Source organism: Zea mays, chromosome 8, assembly GCF_902167145.1.
Source record: "Zea mays cultivar B73 chromosome 8, Zm-B73-REFERENCE-NAM-5.0, whole genome shotgun sequence".
In the NCBI taxonomy this organism is placed as follows: domain Eukaryota; kingdom Viridiplantae; phylum Streptophyta; class Magnoliopsida; order Poales; family Poaceae; genus Zea; species Zea mays.
This window is the reverse complement of record NC_050103.1, coordinates 64,941,914-64,960,531: the sequence shown is the minus strand read 5'-3', so window position 1 is coordinate 64,960,531 and position 18,618 is coordinate 64,941,914. Positions and strand designations below refer to the sequence as shown.

Below are 18,618 nucleotides of genomic sequence, written 5' to 3'. Positions count from 1 at the left end.
GTTGGTCTTCGTGTCCTGCTCCTCTCCTCTCTTGCTCCATCCTCTCTGTGAACTCTCTACATCTCTCCCTCGCTAACCCTAACCCTAAAACTCGATCTTCGCCAAGCTCGCTCCTCTGCCTTTGCCGTCTGCCATCTGGTTGGTGGATCCGGTGCTCCGGTGTTGCAGGTAAGGTCTTCTTGGTCTTGCTCTAGGTCTCTCTCTTAATCCTAGTCCTAGTCTTCTTGTTCTTGATCTTTTGCTTCGATTCGTTGAGGTGTGCACCGTGTGTGTGTGCGCCGCGCATAGTGAGGAGCCGGAGAAGCCGACCAAGGCGATCGCCATGTCCACGGCCTCGGCTGACGACGAGCTCAGTCTCGATGCGGTGGTCGAGGAGCGGAGGCTTGAAGCACAGAATGAGGCAGACGATGCCTGGTGCCTCCTCCTTGGTACCACCTCCACTGGTGCCATCAATCTGGACGGCGCCGGTGCACAAACGGGGACGGGCTCCACAAGCCCGACGGCCGATGCGAGCACCTCTGTCCCTGTGCCTGGTAAACGTTCTAGAAGGAGAGGTCCGACCTCTAAGGTATGGCTACACTTTGAGGAGGTAACTGCGATTCAAAATGGTAAGGAGGTAAGAGTATCTGCCATTTGTCTTCACTGCAAGAATAGCAAGTCTGCTAAATCTTCATCTGGAACTGGCCATTTGATCCAACACCTGGATGTTTGCCCTGCTAAGAAAGAAAAGGATAGATCTGGAAAAACTCAGTCTTTGCTTAAATATAATGCAGATGGGTCTGTTAATCACTAGGAGTATTCCCCTTCTGTTGCTAGAACTAAGATTTGTCGTTTAATAGCTAGGCTAGACCTGCCACTTTGTTTTGGTGAATCTAGTGCTTTTCAGGAGTATATAACCCATGCCCATAATCCAAGGTTTATTAAATCTTCTAGGCAAACTACTGCTAGAGACTTGATCCAACTGTTTAATGATCGTGTTGAACTACTGATTGAAGTACTTAAACATGTTTCATCTGTTGCTTTGACATCTGATATATGGTCTGGTAAAGCTAAAGAGGACTATATAAGTGTTGTTTCTCATTTTGTGAACTCTGATTGGTGTTTAGAAAAGAGATTACTTGGTCTTAGACCTATAGAGGTAGCTCATACAGGTCTTAACATTGCTGAGCATGTTGAAATGGTTGCAAATGACTATAGCATTACTGATAAGATTTTTGCCATTGTGCTTGATAATGCATCATCTAACAAAACTGCTATTGATGTTCTGAAACCTGTCTTTGATGGTTATACTGGGCATTTGATACCTGCACCTACTAGGAATGAGAGTGATTTGAGTAATATATTTTTGCATCAGCGTTGTGCTTGCCATATTATTAATCTGATTGTTAAAAGTTGTTTGAAACGTTTACAACCATATCTTGAAGACTTTAGGACTTCTATAACATTTTTAAACTCTTCAAATCAAAGAATTGCTTCTTATAAACAATACTACATGAGTGTTGGTGTTAGACCACGTAAATTTGGAGTAGATATGGATGTTAGATGGAATTCAACATTCCTGATGCTTAAACATTTAGTTCCTTATCATAGCACTTTCTCTGTGTGGATTAGAACTAATTATCCTGGCAAAGATGATGGATCTTGTTTGTTGAGTGATAATCATTGGGTTGTTGCAGACAAATTATTGTCTTTCTTTCAGTTATTCTATGACTCAATTGTTGCACTATCTGGAATATATTACCCTACATCACCCTTAATGTTGCACCATATTTTGAAAATTGCTAGACATCTAAATGCATATGAGAACCATGAACTTTTAAGAACTGTTGTTGTGCCTATGAAAACAAAATTTCTGAAATTTTGGAGGGACATACCCATTCTTTATGCATTTGCTTTCATTCTTGATCCTAGAGCAAAGATGAGGGGCTTTCATAAAGTTCTTCAAAGATTATATTCTCTTAATGGGACTGATTATAGTAGATATCCTTCATGTATTAGAACCAAATTAACTAAGATGTATCAAATTTATGAGGCCAACTTTGGAGGTATTTGCTTGACTCCTCAACCACAGTCAGGTAGTGGTTCTAGTAAGGCCACTGTTGGGGACTTGTTCCCAAATACTATGAATCAAGAACAAGGCAACACAAAATGTTAAATATTAACGCCCTTCGTCCTTCGAAACATTATTTCCCTTAGGATATAATGATCTTCAGACGAAGGTCATGAAGGACATACCTTCGAACATCGAAAGTATGAAGGTAATAGAAGGAAGTGTGCAAAATACAAAATATAATATAAACAGTCATATAACATTATCAACTTATCTTTATCATATTATCATGAGAAAATAAAAACAATATTGAATTACACTTGGTACCTTCGACTTGATAGACAGCAAAGGTATGAACGTGATGCAAAAGCAAATGCCAAGTCAGCATGAACAGTACAAGAGCACTGTTCATCTATTTATAAGCACGGGACGCAGCCCATGTAAAATTACACCCATGCCCTTTACATTTGCAAATGACTCTATAGTGATCCATCGAGGTCTAAATAGCCTTTTCCCTTTTAAGTCGGTTCCCTTTTCTGCTATCGTGCCGAAGCTCCCTCGCGCATAGCTTCGGCTCTGCGTCAACCTTCGTATTCTTTGTGCTTCTCACCCTGCAGTTCTAATCCAAGTCTGAAGATACCTGTTCATGTATTATACTCCAGAAACATTGTTAAATCATGTTTTTGAGGACCTTCGGAAGACGAAGGCCCCCAACAGTAGCCCCTCGCAAGGTTAATTTGTTAGAATAACGAATTCAGGTTGCGATATGGACGAAGGCCCTAAGCCGAAGGTCCGAAAAAACACCTTCCCTTTGCTAGAATAGCAACATTCAATGACAGACGGGGCCCTCCAGCTTGGAGCGCACTGGGCGTATAAATAAGAACCCACCCCAAGCACATTTGGTACGCTACTTGCCGCCTGTTTTGTTTGCTCAATTTTTTAGCTCTTGCCTACCAACGCTTGCTTGGTTTTTTAGATTTTCTAAGCTTCAGGTTTAAGGACACATTTTCGTGATTTCCGAAGATACGATGTCTCAAGATAAAGAAGTTGTTGCTGAGATGAAGCTAAGCGAAAAGGAGAAGCTCCTTGAGGAAAAGACTGCTGGATTCATTGAGTCAATTGCAAAAACAAATACAGAGAAAATTATGAAAGAAATTCTAGAAGGCTTATCTGAAGATACTGATGACAGCGACAATTATGATGCGGCAAGTGGGGGCGAAGACTCCGAAGATCGGCCCTGGCGACCAAGTCATGTAGTTTTTGGGAAATCAACTATCAGACAAGTCATCTTGATAATATGAGAGGAAGGTATTTTCGAGATATGTCTATTATGAGGGCTGACAACGGAGACAAGACTGTTCCTGTTCCCGAAGAATATGAGGTCGTGATCTACTGAAGCTTCTTCAAGGCTAGGCTTCGGTTCCCCTTAAGCAGATTTGTTGTTGAAGTTTTAAAGATATATGAGATTTTCCTTCACCAGATTACTCCCGAAGCAATTATCAGAATGGGTATCTTCGTCTGGGCCGTGAAGAGTCAAGGTTTGGAGCCAAGTGCAAAATGTTTCTGCAGCATGCACGAACTTTCATATGAGACGAAGCCCTGGGGTAAGGAACAGTATCATAACAATTTTGGTTGCTATAGCTTCGTTGCTCGTTCAAGCTCAAGCTGCCCAGTGCCAACTTTTTGGAAGAGGTGGCCCAGAGACTGGATGAAAGAATGGTCCTATGTGAAGAATGATTTAAAGGCGAGGGAAGACATTACAGAGATCATCATGCGCCCCATTTGGTCTCGCTTCGGCCTTCGGAAACCGAAGGTAGAAATTGATGAAGCAGCCGAAGGATGCCGAAGGGCCTTCGGCATAGTTTGCTCTTTCATCGGGACAAGAGATTTAGTCCAAGAACATGTGGCCTACAGGATATGGCCATTGATAGACAACTGGGAGATGCCAAAAGAGACCATCAGCAACTCTAGCGAAGGTGGTTTGGTTCGATTGAAATATACCTTCAGGTTTAGAGACCAATTTATCGAACCAGACGATGACTGGCTGAAATGTGTTAAAAATACTAGTGATGAACTACTTGGAGTATACTCCAAGTCTGAAGATAATGCATTATCCGCGGCCTTCGGGAGCCGAAAAAGAAAAGACTAAATAGGGTTTTTGACGCTATTGGATTTGTGTACCCTGACTATCGGTACCCGCCGCGGGGGCAGAAAAGAAAGGGTGCAACTTCTGGGAAGGATGTTGCTTCAGCTGCTCCAAGCGAGCCCGCGCCGAAGAAGAAAAAGGTGAAGGTTCTTACTCACCGACCGCGCTACATTGAACTGGCCACAGTGCCTGAATTTGGCGGTGAGACCTCTTCGGCTACTGAAGCCGAAGGACCTGCTCTTACGCAGAGGATTGAAGAGCCGGCTGCAATGCCGAAAGCTGGCAAAATTGAAGAACCGAGAACCGAAGGGACGAAAACATTAGAGATTCTAAGCCCTTCGGCAAGAGTGGAGGCGCCGAAGACGCAAAAAGATCTAGCAGCAACCTCCAAGAGAAAAAGGATGGCTAGCGTATTAGATGTGCTGGAGACAATAAAAACTTCAAGCTCTACTCCAGGAAAAATTGCCAAGGCTTCGAAAACACAGGTCAAAACTGAGACAAAGCTGACTGAAGCCGAAGCTACAATGATCCAGGCCGACGCCGAAGCTGGGCCTTCAGAGCCCACCAAAGAGAAATCCTTAGAAATTGGAGAAAAGGCAGCGGAGGAAGAAGTTATAGAACAAATATTGCCTGAAAAAGCTGCCGCTCCTACTCCCGAAGCTTTGAAAGAAAATACTCAATATATTATCCGTCATGCTTCGAGAAAAAAGCTCTCTAAAGAAGAAGAACGGGAAGCTCAACACTATGCCCAGAAGCTAAAATATCCAAAGGGGGCATTAGTATTCAACGGCAGCGGAGAAGAGGATTTCTTGTATTTTCTCCCAGATAACAAGGAGATTTCTGTCTGCCCGAGATGAGCAGAAGCTTCGGATTCCCGACATTAGAGGTCAGACTTTCGGTGCTGTCGAAAGATGAATTGGCCGACAGTTTAGCATATAATAGTATAAAGGTGTGAAAATCAATTTTTTGTACTTAAAAACAAAATTTTTTATTTGCTTATACTCAATACCATACTTCTTTTGCAGGGACTGATTCTTAAACATGCCCTCAGGGCGCAGAAAAATGCCGAAGACGAAGGATGCACTATAGCTCTGAACAACCTTCGTTCCGAAGTAATTGAACTAAGGAACGAAGGTCTTGAAAAAGATAAAATATTAAATTCATTGGTAAGCAAAATAAAATAAGACGAAACGACTTCCAAAGCCCAAGCTGAGGCCTAGAAATGTGAAATTGAAGACCTTCGGAAACAGCTTGCTGAAACCAAATTAAAATGCGCTGTTGCCGAAGCTGAACGAGATGCCAGTGATTACTAGAAAAATTACTGGGAAAAAACAGTTGCAGAACTTCGCATATCAAAAGAAAGATGTTTCGAAAAATCTATAGAATGCGTGAAAAAGATAAAAACTAGCTTCGCCAACGTTGGCGCATATTCAAGTGAAGATAACTTCATACGGGGCGACCCCGAAGGTCCAATTGAGTGGATCAGCAATAAAGCCGAAGCTTTTGAAGAAATTTTGAGCGACCGCGGGGACGTCTGTGCCTTCTCTGGTGCAAGAGGAGTTGCAGCTATTTTGGAGAAAGCAGGGTGCGAACATGTGAAAATTCTAGCCCAAGCCGAAGCTGCTTTCTCTGTTGATGATACGAAAGACCCCTCGGCCGAAGCAAGCTTAATTGGTGGAAAATTTTTCACTGACATCTGAGAAAATGGCGGCCGAGGGATGGCCCATGAAATAATAAAGAAGAGTGAAAAAGATACTCATGACGCTAGAGAAGCAACGAAAGCAGCTGAAAAAGTTGCGGAACTCGAAATGCGAATAGGTATTATTTAATAGCTTTTAACTTTATTGTTTATTTTTATGACTTCGAACTAATTTATGTTTTCTACTGCAGCTGAACTATCTCCTCCCCCAGAGCCCTTCGAGTCACTGGCCGACCCAGAGGCAAAGGAATCAACAGAAATTATTAGTATGACCGGAAGTATTATGGACGAAGTCGTTACCCAACTGCTAACCGAAGCTGCAGATAAAGTTTTGAAAGAAGAAGAATAGCTATTTGTAAAAACATTGCTAGAATATTAATGTAACATTTGCTAGACTATGATTGTAATATTTGGTGCTCATGAGTTTTGAATGTAATATGTAAATGGCTTTTGTAATTCATTTCTTTGTGATGCATGAAACTTTTATGTACATACCATTTTTGAGCCTTCGGCGAAAAACACCTTCCCTTCTTTTCATGCTTCGTAAAGAAGAGCTTTTATGCTTCGTAAAAAATCCTCCAATCGTGGCAAAAACATTAATGCTTCGTCAACAATAGATTTTTTCCTCCACATCAGAGCTGATGAAGCTGTATTTCTTCAAAACTTATTTTGTGCCTTAGCATAATTTCACTTTTTCGAATCATTCTCCGAAGGTCCATATTGTATCCCCTTCTTGTGCCATTGATGCAATATGATGTATGATGTTATGTTATGCGAAATGATGTGATGATGTTATGTTATGCAAAATGATGTTTGCGCCGAAGACACACATTCACATCTCCATAATGGAATACACAATCTCTTTGCCGTTTATTTTTCGGCTTCACCGCTTATTTTTCGGTGTATCAGCGTTGACTTTTCGCTGTAAGTTCTGCATTCCCTTAGGAACATCTTTTGAACTTCTTCACCTTCTATTTCGGCGGTATTCACGTTGACTTTTTGCGCTTCGCCTTATATTTCGGTGGTATTTGGCTCTGCATTCCCTTTGGAACGACTTTTGAGCAGAAAACTTACACTGCGCTCTCTTAGGAACGACTTTTTGTAGCTTCGGCAAACTTACGCTGCGTTCCTTAGAACGACTTTTTGTGCTTCAGCAACTTTTCGAATTTCGTGAGTCTATGGAGAAAATATATTTCACTATGGCAAGAACGAAGTTATTACAAGAAATTGAAAATAACAAGAGAGCTAAGTTTTCAATAATTGTTCCTTAGTAAAAAAGAAAATGACGATGAATGTAAAAACTACTTCAGGGGTAGGATATCTCTCAATAGATATGCTTCGGTTCTGGCACAGTACTGTTGACTGTGCGAGCTTCAGACTCCTCCCTGAAATCTCGCTGCTGATGGGTATGCTGGCTCCCTTCTGGTTGCTGGCCTCGTAAATATGCAGGTTGTAGTGGTGGTGGAGGTGGAGGCTGTTACCAAGATGTCTGTGACTGGCTAGCCGAAGCAACAGAGACTGCAGGGTGGTTACCCACATACTCTGGTATGTAGGGTGAGTGATACGAAGCAGTGTGCATGACCTGCTTCAGCTGGTTCTGTTGAGATGCAGCTTCTGCTATTTCCTTCTGTTTCTGAATGGTGACATGGCACATTCTTGTAGTATGGCCCTTGTCCTCACCACAGAATAGGTAATAAATTTTCCTAGGTTGATCCCCAAACCTTCCTCCGAAGCCCCTGGCGCCTCTGCCTCTTGGAGCTGGTGGCCGAAGATAGCTTTGTTGCTGCCCCGAAGCTTGCGAGGAATATTGTGGCCTTTGTTGTTGACTTCCTCTGTCGTCACTCTGGGTGGAGTGGATTGACCTGACATGCCTTAGGTGGATTCTACCTCTGAAGCCCCTGGTCATCTCAGAGAACCTGTAGGCTTCCTCCCTTCTTTGACGAAAGTCATTATCAGCGCGAATGTATTCATCCATCTTTTGAAGCAGCTTCTCCAAAGTCTGTGGAGGCTTTCTAGCAAAATATTGGGCAGTAGGTCCTGGACGAAGCCCCTTGATCATGGCCTCAATGACAATTTCATTGGGCACTGTAGGCGCTTGTGCTCTCAGACGCAAGAACCTTCAGACGTATTGTGATACCCCAATTTTCTGAAAAGAAGTTAAACTTCTTTTTCTCTTTTCTTTCATGTTCTGTGGCATTGGGGTTTGGAGTTTCAGGAGGCATTCCTTAGGAAACAGTAGCTCTTTTGGCATTTTTTCCGCTAGGGTCGGGAGCTCAAATGGGAGAGCGAGTTTGGGCCATTGATCTCGATCCGGTGGATGGGAGCCCCCCTCCTCCCTAACCCTAACCGACCCCCTCTCCCTCTCCCCAATTTGTTGCAGCCGCGTCCCCTCCCTCTCTTCCTCTCCTCCCCATTAGCAGCCGCCCCGTACCCTCTCCATGGCTTCCTCCTCCCTCTAGATCTCCCCCACGCAGTAAGGATCGAGAAGAGGAGGAGCACGTTGAATTTAAGAGGGAGAGAGGATCAAGGGGATGTTCTTCCCCATCTCTTCTTGAAGATTTTCTTAGGGAAAACCCTAGGTATGGATGAAATCCTTGTTCCTCCCTGTAATTATGTGCTTGTGGAGGTTGTGGATCATGGGTATTAAAGGATTAGAGGTTGGATTAGATGTGGGGTTAGGTTTTGATCTCGAATTTAGTTTTCTGCAGAATGGCAGATTCGACAGTTTCTATTCATGCCAGTTTTCTGTGGTCTTATTGGCCTAAAAAAATAAAAAGTCTATATATAAGTTGTAGATAATTTGAAGATTTTTCCATGGCCATGAAAAACACCTCAATCGGACATCAGATCAGAAAGTTATTACAGTTTGATTATAGCAGTTTTTCAGTCTCACAATTCTGTGCAGAATCTGTTCTCTTAAGATTTAGACAATTTTATCAACAGAATTAAACTTTAGGTTGGTAAAAGAAGTTGTAGATAATTTCATAAGATTTCCAGATTGTTAAAGAGTGCATTCATATGAATTTGGAAACACCAGTTATGTTGGTTTTATTGTGGCTGTTCCTGTTTGCCTGACAAAAATGAGCGGGTCTGTTCACTGGTAGGTTTCATCTAGTAAATGGCCGAATTGGCTCTTCCAACTATGGAGCCTTTTGTAGAGGGATAAAAGTTCTTACAGCCAGCAGAATTGCATAAGTTTTGGTTAAGTAGTTTGGGAGATATCAAATTTTGAAGTTAACTAGGCTGCTGTCTGAAACAGATTCAGTCAGTTATCTTGTCAGATGTTTTAGAATTTATAGATGACAAAATTTAATTATCCATTGAATACCGAAGTTGTAGAGTATTTTGTGTAGAAACTCCTAGAGTATTTGTTTGATATCACCACTGTTATAATTTTAAATATACAATATTAACAAACAGCGCTGCTGCTGTTTGGCATGTGGTTCAGGTGGGAGTCATTCCACCGGGTCTTGGTTTCAAGTGTAGGAGCGATTTATTGATTGTTGGCAAATGTTTGTGAAATATTTGTACTAAGTTTTCTGCCCGCAACAGGTGACTAGACTCCGGATCATGCCTAGTACATTTTTCTTCTTCGATGAAAGCAAGTGATTGTAGCGATGGTTGCTACCGTTTTGACTTGTTGTTTCATCGGCTACACTCTAATATTCAGAATCATTGAATTCTTTCATAATTGAACTCTATGGTGATGTTTTACTTGATTGTATTATATTGATGCTTAATCATATATTGATGATGATGATGATTCGAGTATGACCCACGAGATTAATTCACACCCCCGAAGGTGAATGAATTATTATTTGAGGTTTGTATTGTATCTCAAGGTAAACGAAGTATTGTTTGAGGTTTGTATTGTATGTGAAGGAAGTGAAGTATATTGATAAATGCAGCATGCCATATACATTGCATGGTTCACTTGCATCTGAAGTTTTATCGTGACCTATGGTCCGACCGTACCGGTACAACTTAGCATCGTACGTTGCCCGGGGAGGGGTACGATGCGGCTTCATACCCTTAGAGGTATGAAGGCAGAGGGCATATGCATTCATTGAAGTGATATTTGCAGATGGTGTGGTTTTATACTCTAAGAGGTATGAAGGCAGAGGACTTACACATAGCATTCCTATGCATACATTGAAGTGATATTTGCAGGTATTGTTGACGCAGGGAAGTGTTATACAACCTATTGTGGTTGTTCGAGGAAATGAGATGGCAATGGTTATTCTGGGACTATTGAGTTATATATCTACAAGTATTTCTGATCTCAATTGTGATCCCTTTAAAATGTTGATTAATTCATTTTTTTGGTTTAAATATCTCGTCAAAACAACTTACTTGCTGAGATGTTTCATCTCACTCTTGCATTACTCAATGCAGGTACTTGATTCATGTTGGGAATGAGGGAAGTAGCAGCACGCCCACCTTCACTCTCATAATAACGCTGCCTAGACACAACCATGATTAATTTAGAAACTTCTTGTCAAGGATGTTTGTTTTTAACTAGTCGTGCACACTAGTTAATTCAGTTTATGTTGTTATGGTTATCTTCCCATTGCTAGCAGATTATTAATGTCTAGTATGTTTTCTTATCATGATATCTATTTATACTCTGTTGCTTCCACGTTTATGCAAATTTTCAAAGGAGATGTTGTCGAAATTTTATATATGAATGTTAGTTGTGTAGTTTAGTAGCATTTCGGGGTGTTTGTGGATCCCGGGGTGTTACACGTATGCCTGGAGATACTCCTCATGATCTTGCGTGCATTGAAACAGAGCCTGAGCTGTGACTGGCTTCATCTGAAAGCCCTGGAAACTTGTCACCAGCATGTCCTTGAGCTTCTACCATGAAGTGATGGTCCCTGGCCAAAGAGAAGAATACCACGTTTGAGCCACATTCTTGACTGCCATGACAAAGGACTTAGCCATGACAGCTGCATTGCCTCCGTATGAAGATATGGTTGCTTCATAACTCATCAAAAACTGCTTTGGGTCTGAATGTCCATCATACATTGGAAGCTGAGGTGGCTTATATGATGGGGGCCACGGGATAGCCTGCAGTTCTGCTGCCAAGGGAGAAGCATCGTCAAAAGTAAAGGTATCATGATTAAAATCATCATACCATCCATCGTCGTTGAACAAGCCCTCTTGATGAAGCTCCCTGTGCTGGGGCCTTCGGTCTTTCTCGTCTTGAGCAAGGTGACGTACTTCTTCAGTGGCTTCGTCAATCTGCCTTTGAAGGTCAGCTAGTCGAGTCATCTTTTCCTTCTTCTTTTGCACTTGCTGATGAAGCATTTCCATATTTCTGATTTCTTGGTCCAATTCGTCCTCCTGGGGTGTTGGACTAGTGGCCTTCCTCTTCTGGCTTCGGGCCTCTCGAAGACAAAGGGTCTCCTGATTTGGGTCCAGTGGCTGCAAAGCGGCAACCCCTGTCGCTGAAGCTTTCTTCGGTGGCATGACGAAGGTCAGTGCTTGCCGAAGGTGGTCGAAAAGAGTTCACCGGAAGTGGGGGCCAATGTTGGGGACTTGTTCTCAAATACTATGAATCAAGAACAAGGCAACACAAAATGTTAAATATTAACGCCCTTCGTCCTTCGAAATATTATTTCCCTTAGGATATAATGATCTTCAGACGAAGGTCATGAAGGACATACCTTCGAACATCGAAAGTATGAAGGTAATAGAAGGAAGTGTGCAAAATACAAAATATAATATAAACAGTCATATAGCATTATCAACTTATCTTTATCATATTATCATGAGAAAATAAAAACAATATTGAATTACACTTGGTACCTTCGACTTGATAGACAACAAAGGTATGAACGTGATGCAAAAGCAAATGCCAAGTCAGCGTGAATAGTACAAGAGCACTGTTCATCTATTTATAGGCACGGGACGCAGCCCATGTAAAATTACACCCATGCCCTTTACATTTGCAAATGACTCTATAGTGATCAATCGAGGTCTAAATAGCATTTTCCCTTTTAAGTCGGTTCCCTTTTCTGCTATCATGCCAAAGCTCCCTCGCGCATAGCTTCGGCTCTGCGTCAACCTTCGTATTCTTTGTGCTTCTCACCCTGCGGTTCTGATCCGAGTCCGAAGATATCTGTTCATGTATTATACTCCAGAAACATTGTTAAATCATGTTTTTGAGGACATTCGGAAGACGAAGGCCCCCAACGGCCACAGAGGCATGGGATGATATATATGGTGATGATGAAAGTTATAGCAATACCGGTACAGGTGGTACATCTGGTACATCTACTGGTTTATCTGAGTTAACTTCTTACCTTGACAGTGACACTGAAACTAAATTTGGTCCTGATTTCAACATTCTTATGTGGTGGCAACGCCACAATCAAACTTATCCAATTCTTTCTATACTAACTAAAGATATTATGGCTGTCCCTGTTTCTACAATATCTTCAGAATCTACTTTTAGTCTAGCTAGCAGGGTGCTCGAGGAGCGACGACAACGGTTGACGACAGACATGGTGGAGGTGCTCTCCTGTATCAAAGATTGGGAGTTGGCTGACCAGCACAAGCAACATACTGTGGAGAAGGAAACCAAAGACCTTGAAGCAACCTTTGAGGATATGTACCTAGATGATGAGCAGCGAGTATCACCAGGGAACAAAAGAAAGGAAGCAGCACCACAGAGTTCAAGAAGGACTGAACTTATTCTCTCTGTTTCTACCTATTTATGTTCTCTACTTCTCTTATCTGTAATATTCTCATATGGACTGTGGACCGAACACTGAACTATGAACTTATAAATACTTTAAGGAGCTGGTTGTACTCTTTTCCTTCCTAGAGTTTTCTCACGAAGTGTGAGTTTTTACCTAGAAATGTTTTTAATGAGGCAGCATTGCACTAAAGCTCCAAAACATTTAAAGACTATTTTGTAGCCTATTTGTCTTGTCCTATGTTGGTTTGAATGACTAGTTGGATAATGGATTGAATGTAATGTTTTCTGTTAAATTTGATGTATGTGTATTATGTTACTGGGCCCGAGCCCGGCACGGCACTAACGGGCTGACCGTACCCCCGACCCAGCCCGATTAACATTGGGCGTGCCATGCCTGGGCAATGAGTTTGGCCCACATGCCAGCCCGGCCCGGCCCGTGACACTGGCGTGCCGTGCCTGGGCACGACGATGTCGTGCCGGGCTGGCCCGACTGAAAGGGAAATGTGCCCTTGGGCCATTTCTAAGTATTTTGGTGATTGAGTGCCAACTCAAGTGCTTAAATGTGAATTTATGCAATGGATGAATAAAGTGCAAATCAAGAGCAAAGGTACGTTTCTAAGTCTTAGTACATTGGTTTTGTGTACTGATATATTTGTCTAAGTATTGGAAACAGGAAGAAAAAGAAAAGGAAAGAGGTGGCTGTGTACAGCCAAGGGGCTGTTTCGGTCTGGGGCACCGGACTGTCCGGTGGTGCACCGGACAGTGTCCGGTGCGCCAGGCTGCCTCGGCCGAAGTGGCCGCTCTCAGGAATTCGCCAACGGCGTACGGCTAAAATTCACCGGACTGTCCGGTGTGCACCGGACTGTCCGGTGAGCCAACGGTCGGCTAGGGCCAACGGTCGGCCGCGGATTTTGCGCGCGACACGTGGCCAAGCCAACGGTCGAAAGGGGGCACCGGACTGTCCGGTGTGCACCGGACATGTCCGGTGCGCCAACGGCTCCCAGATCTGCAACGGTCGACTGCGCTGTTTAAGGAAGGAAATCGGGCACCGGACAGTGTCCGGTGTGCACCGGACTGTCTGGTGCGCCCGACGACAGAAGGCAAGATCAGCCTTCCAGATTTGCTCTCAACGGCTCCTAGCTGCCTTGGGGCTATAAAAGGGACCCCTAGGCGCATGGAGGAGGACACCAAGCAACCTAAGAGCATTCTTGATCATCCACACTCATTCTTTGCGCATTCGTTTGTCATTCTAAGTGATTCGAGCTCCGTTCTAGTGAGAACTTTGAGATAGTCTTTTGAGCTCGATTCTTGGCCGTGTGTGTGCGCATTTTGCTGTGGATTTGTGTGTGTTGCTTCCCTCCCTTACTCCGTATTTCTTTGTGAATCTCAAGTGTAAGGGCGAGAGACTCCAAGTTGTGGAGATTCCTCGCAAACGGGAAATTGAAAGGAAAAGCATAACACTGTGGTATTCAAGTTGATCATTGGATCACTTGAGAGGAGTTGAGTGCAACTCTCGTCCGTTGGGACGCCACAACGTGGAGTAGGCAAGTTTTGTACTTGGCCGAACCACGGGATAAATCACTGTGTCTACTCTGTGTTGAACTCCTTGTGGTTATCATATTGTGCAAGATCTTCTCTCTAGCCACTTGGCATTAACTGTGCTAACACTTAATCAAAGTTTTGTGGCTTAAGTTTTGAAGTATACAGGATCACCTATTCACCCCCCCTCTAGGTGCTCTCAATTGGTATCAGAGCCGTTCTCTTCAAGAAAGGGACTAATCGCCCGAAGAGATGGATCCTAAGGGGAAGGGAATCGTGATCAACGACAAGGAAAAGGAGTCCTTCGTCAACGAGCCAAAAGATGACAAATCCAACGACTCTGGCTCGGGCCACAAGCGCAAAGATGGGAAGAAGAAGAAGACAACGCGCATCAAGGAGATCGTCTACTACGACAGCGACGAATCCTCTTCTTCTCAAAAGGACGACGACAACGACTACAGGAAGACGGTCAATTCGAATTTTTCATTTGATTATTCTCGTATTCCACATAGTTCGAATTCGCATTTGCTTTCCATTCCTCTTGGCAAACCTCCACACTTTGATGGGGAGGACTACGGATTTTGGAGTCACAAAATGCGTAGTCATTTATTCTCTCTCCATCCAAGCATATGGGAGATTGTAGAGAATGGAATGAAATTTGATAGCTCGGATAGCCCTATGTTTATTAATGAACAAATTCATAAAAATGCACAAGCTACTACTGTGTTGCTAGCCTCTTTGTGCAGGGACGAGTACAATAAGGTGAGCGGCTTGGACAATGCCAAGCAGATATGGGACACCCTCAAGATTTCTCACGAGGGGAACGACATCACAATGCTCACTAAAATGGAGTTGGTGGAGGGCGAGCTTGGAAGGTTTGCAATGATAAGGGGCGAGGAGCCAACCCAAACATACAACCGGCTCAAGACCCTTATCAACAAAATAAGAAGCTATGGAAGCACGCGATGGACGGATCACGACGTCGTCCGCCTAATGCTAAGGTCATTTACCATTCTTGATCCTCATCTCGTGAACAATATTCGTGAGAATCCCAGGTACACAAAGATGACGCCCGAGGAGGTACTCGGAAAATTCGTAAGCGGGCGGATGATGATCAAGGAGGCAAGATACGTGGACGACGCCTTGAATGGACCGATCAACGAGCATCAACCCCTTGCTCTCAAGGCAACAAGAAGCAAGGAGGCGCTACCTAGCAAGGTGGCACAAATTGAGGCGGCCGGACTTAATGATGAAGAGATGGCTCTCATCATCAAACGCTTCAAGACGGTGCTAAAAGGTCACAAGGGGCAGCCAAGCAAGACCAAGACAAAAGGGAAGCGCTCATGCTTCAAGTGCGGTAAGATTGGTCATTTTATCGCTAACTGCCCCGATAACGATAGTGACCAGGAACAGGGGAACAAGAGGGAAAAGAAGAAGAATTACAAGAAGGCCAAGGGTGAGGCACACATCGGAAAGGAGTGGGATTCGGATTGCTCCTCCGACTCCGACAATGAAGGACTCGCCGCCACCGCCTTCAACAAGTCATCCCTCTTCCCCAACGAGCGTCACACATGCCTTATGGCAAGGGAGAAGAAAGTAAGTACTCGAAACTCTACTTATGCTTCTTCTAGTGAGGATGAATCTAGTGATGATGATGACATAGACTATTCATACCTATTTAAGGGCCTAGATAGAACCAAGGTAGATAAAATAAATGAATTGATTGATGCCTTGAATGATAAAAATAGGCTTTTAGAAAAGCAAGAGGATTTGTTGTATGAAGAACATGACAAATTTGTAGAAGCACAAAAATCACTTGCATTAGAGATTAAGAGAAATGAAATACTTTCTTGTGAGTTGTCTACATGTCATGATTCAATTGCTAGTTTAAAGAGCAAAAATGATGATTTAAATGTTAAACTAGAAAAATCTAGTAAATCAACATCTTGTGTAGAACATGTTGAGATTTGCACTAGGTGTAAAGATTTCGATGTTGATGCCTGTAGTGATCATTTAGTTTCAATTTCCAAACTAACTGAGGAATTGGCTAGTCTTAATGCCCAACTTAAGACTAGCAAGAATGAATTTGATAAACTAAAATTTGCAAGGGATGCCTACACGATCGGTAGACACCCCTCAATTAAGGATGGACTTGGCTACAAAAGGGAAGCCAAGAACTTGACAAGCCATAAGGCTCCCATCTCCGCCAAGGAGAAAGGGAAGGCCCCTATGGCTACTAGTGCTAAAAAGAATCATGCCTTTTTGTATCATGATAGGAGACAAATTAGAAATGCTTATAGGAGTTATAATGCTTACGATGATTTTTCTCATGCTATGTTTGCTTCTAGTTCTTCATATGTGCATGATAAAAATGTTGGTAGAAGGAATATTGTTCATAATATGCCTAGGAGAAATGTTGTTAATATTCCTAGGAAAGTTAATGAGCCTTCTACAATATATCATGCTTTGAATGCTTCCTTTGCAATTTGTAGAAAGGATAGAAAGGTGATTGCTAGGAAATTAGGGGCAAAATGCAAGGGTGATAAAACTTGCATTTGGGTCCCTAAGACAATTGTGACTAACCTTGTAGGACCCAACAAGAGTTGGGTACCTAAGTCCCAAGCCTAAATTTGCCTTGCAGGTTTATGCATCCGGGGGTTCAAGCTGGATTATCGACAGCGGATGCACAAACCATATGACGGGGGAGAAGAAGATGTTCACCTCCTACGTCAAGAATAAGGATTCCCAAGATTCAATTATATTCGGTGATGGGAATCAAGGCAAGGTAAAAGGGCTAGGTAAAATTGCAATCTCCAATGAGCATTCTATCTCTAATGTGTTTTTAGTGGAGAGTCTTGGATATAATTTGCTATCTGTTAGTCAATTATGTCATATGGGATATAACTGTCTATTTACAAATGTAGATGTGTCTGTCTTTAGAAGAAGTGATGGTTCACTAGCTTTTAAGGGTGTATTAGACGGCAAGCTCTACTTAGTTGATTTTGCAAAAGAAGAGGCCGGTCTAGATGCATGCTTAATTGCTAAGACTAGCATGGGCTGGCTGTGGCATCGCCGCTTAGCACATGTGGGGATGAAGAACCTTCACAAGCTTCTAAAGGGAGAACACGTGATAGGGTTGACTAACGTACAATTCGAAAAAGATAGACCTTGTGCAGCTTGTCAAGCAGGTAAACAAGTGGGAGGAGCACATCACAGCAAGAATGTGATGACCACTTCAAGACCCCTGGAGCTGCTGCATATGGACCTCTTCGGACCCGTCGCCTATCTGAGCATAGGAGGGAGTAAGTATGGTTTAGTTATTGTTGATGACTTTTCCCGCTTCACTTGGGTGTTCTTTTTGCAGGATAAGTCTGAAACCCAAGGGACCCTCAAGCGCTTCCTCAGGAGAGCTCAAAATGAGTTTGAGCTCAAGGTGAAGAAGATAAGAAGCGACAACGGGTCCGAGTTCAAGAACCTTCAAGTGGAGGAGTTCCTTGAGGAGGAAGGGATCAAGCATGAGTTCTCCGCTCCCTACACACCACAGCAAAATGGTGTGGTAGAGAGGAAGAACATGACGCTAATCGACATGGCGAGGACTATGCTTGGAGAATTCAAGACCCCCGAGCGTTTTTGGTCGGAAGCCGTGAACACGGCTTGCCACGCCATCAACAGGGTCTACCTTCACCGCCTCCTCAAGAAGACGTCATATGAGCTTCTAACCGGTAACAAACCCAATGTATCGTACTTTCGTGTATTTGGGAGCAAGTGCTACATTCTAGTGAAGAAGGGTAGAAATTCTAAATTTGCTCCCAAAGCTGTAGAAGGGTTTTTGTTAGGTTATGACTCAAATACAAAGGCGTATAGAGTCTTCAACAAATCATCGGGTTTGGTTGAAGTTTCTAGCGACGTTGTATTTGATGAGACTAATGGCTCTCCAAGAGAGCAAGTTGTTGATTGTGATGATGTAGATGAAGAAGATGTTCCGACGGCCGCTATACGAACCATGGTGATTGGAGAAGTGCGGCCACAGGAACAAGATGAACGAGATCAACCATCTTCCTCAACTATGGTGCTACCCCCAACTCAAGATGATGAACAGGTTCATCAACAGGAGGCGTGTGATCAAGGGGGAGCACAAGATGATCATGTGATGGAGGAAGATGCACAACCTGCAACCCAAGTTCGAGCGATGATTCAAAGGGATCATCCCGTCGACCAAATTCTGGGTGACATTAGCAAGGGAGTAACTACTCGTTCTCGATTAGTTAATTTTTGTGAGCATTACTCCTTTGTCTCTTCTATTGAGCCTTTCAGGGTAGAGGAGGCCTTGCTAGATCCGGACTGGGTGTTGGCCATGCAGGAGGAGCTCAACAACTTCAAGAGAAATGAAGTTTGGATGCTGGTGCCTCGTCCGAAGCAAAATGTTGTGGGAACCAAGTGGTTGTTCCGCAACAAACAGGACGAGCACGGGGTGGTGA

The 18,618-nt window shown here is 43.2% G+C and overlaps 1 protein-coding gene across 1 annotated transcript in view; it reads left to right on the top strand.

The window, feature by feature from the left end:
• The first annotated feature begins 322 nt into the window (after positions 1–322).
• The window catches only part of LOC118473202 (uncharacterized), a 28,442-nt gene continuing 10,146 nt past the window's right edge, over positions 323–18,618 (top strand). Inside the window, exons 1-2 of the mRNA XM_035961970.1 lie at positions 323–533; positions 996–1,293. Of these exons, the coding sequence (XP_035817863.1) occupies positions 323–533; positions 996–1,293 (509 nt within the window). The remainder of the gene's footprint in view (positions 534–995; positions 1,294–18,618) is intronic.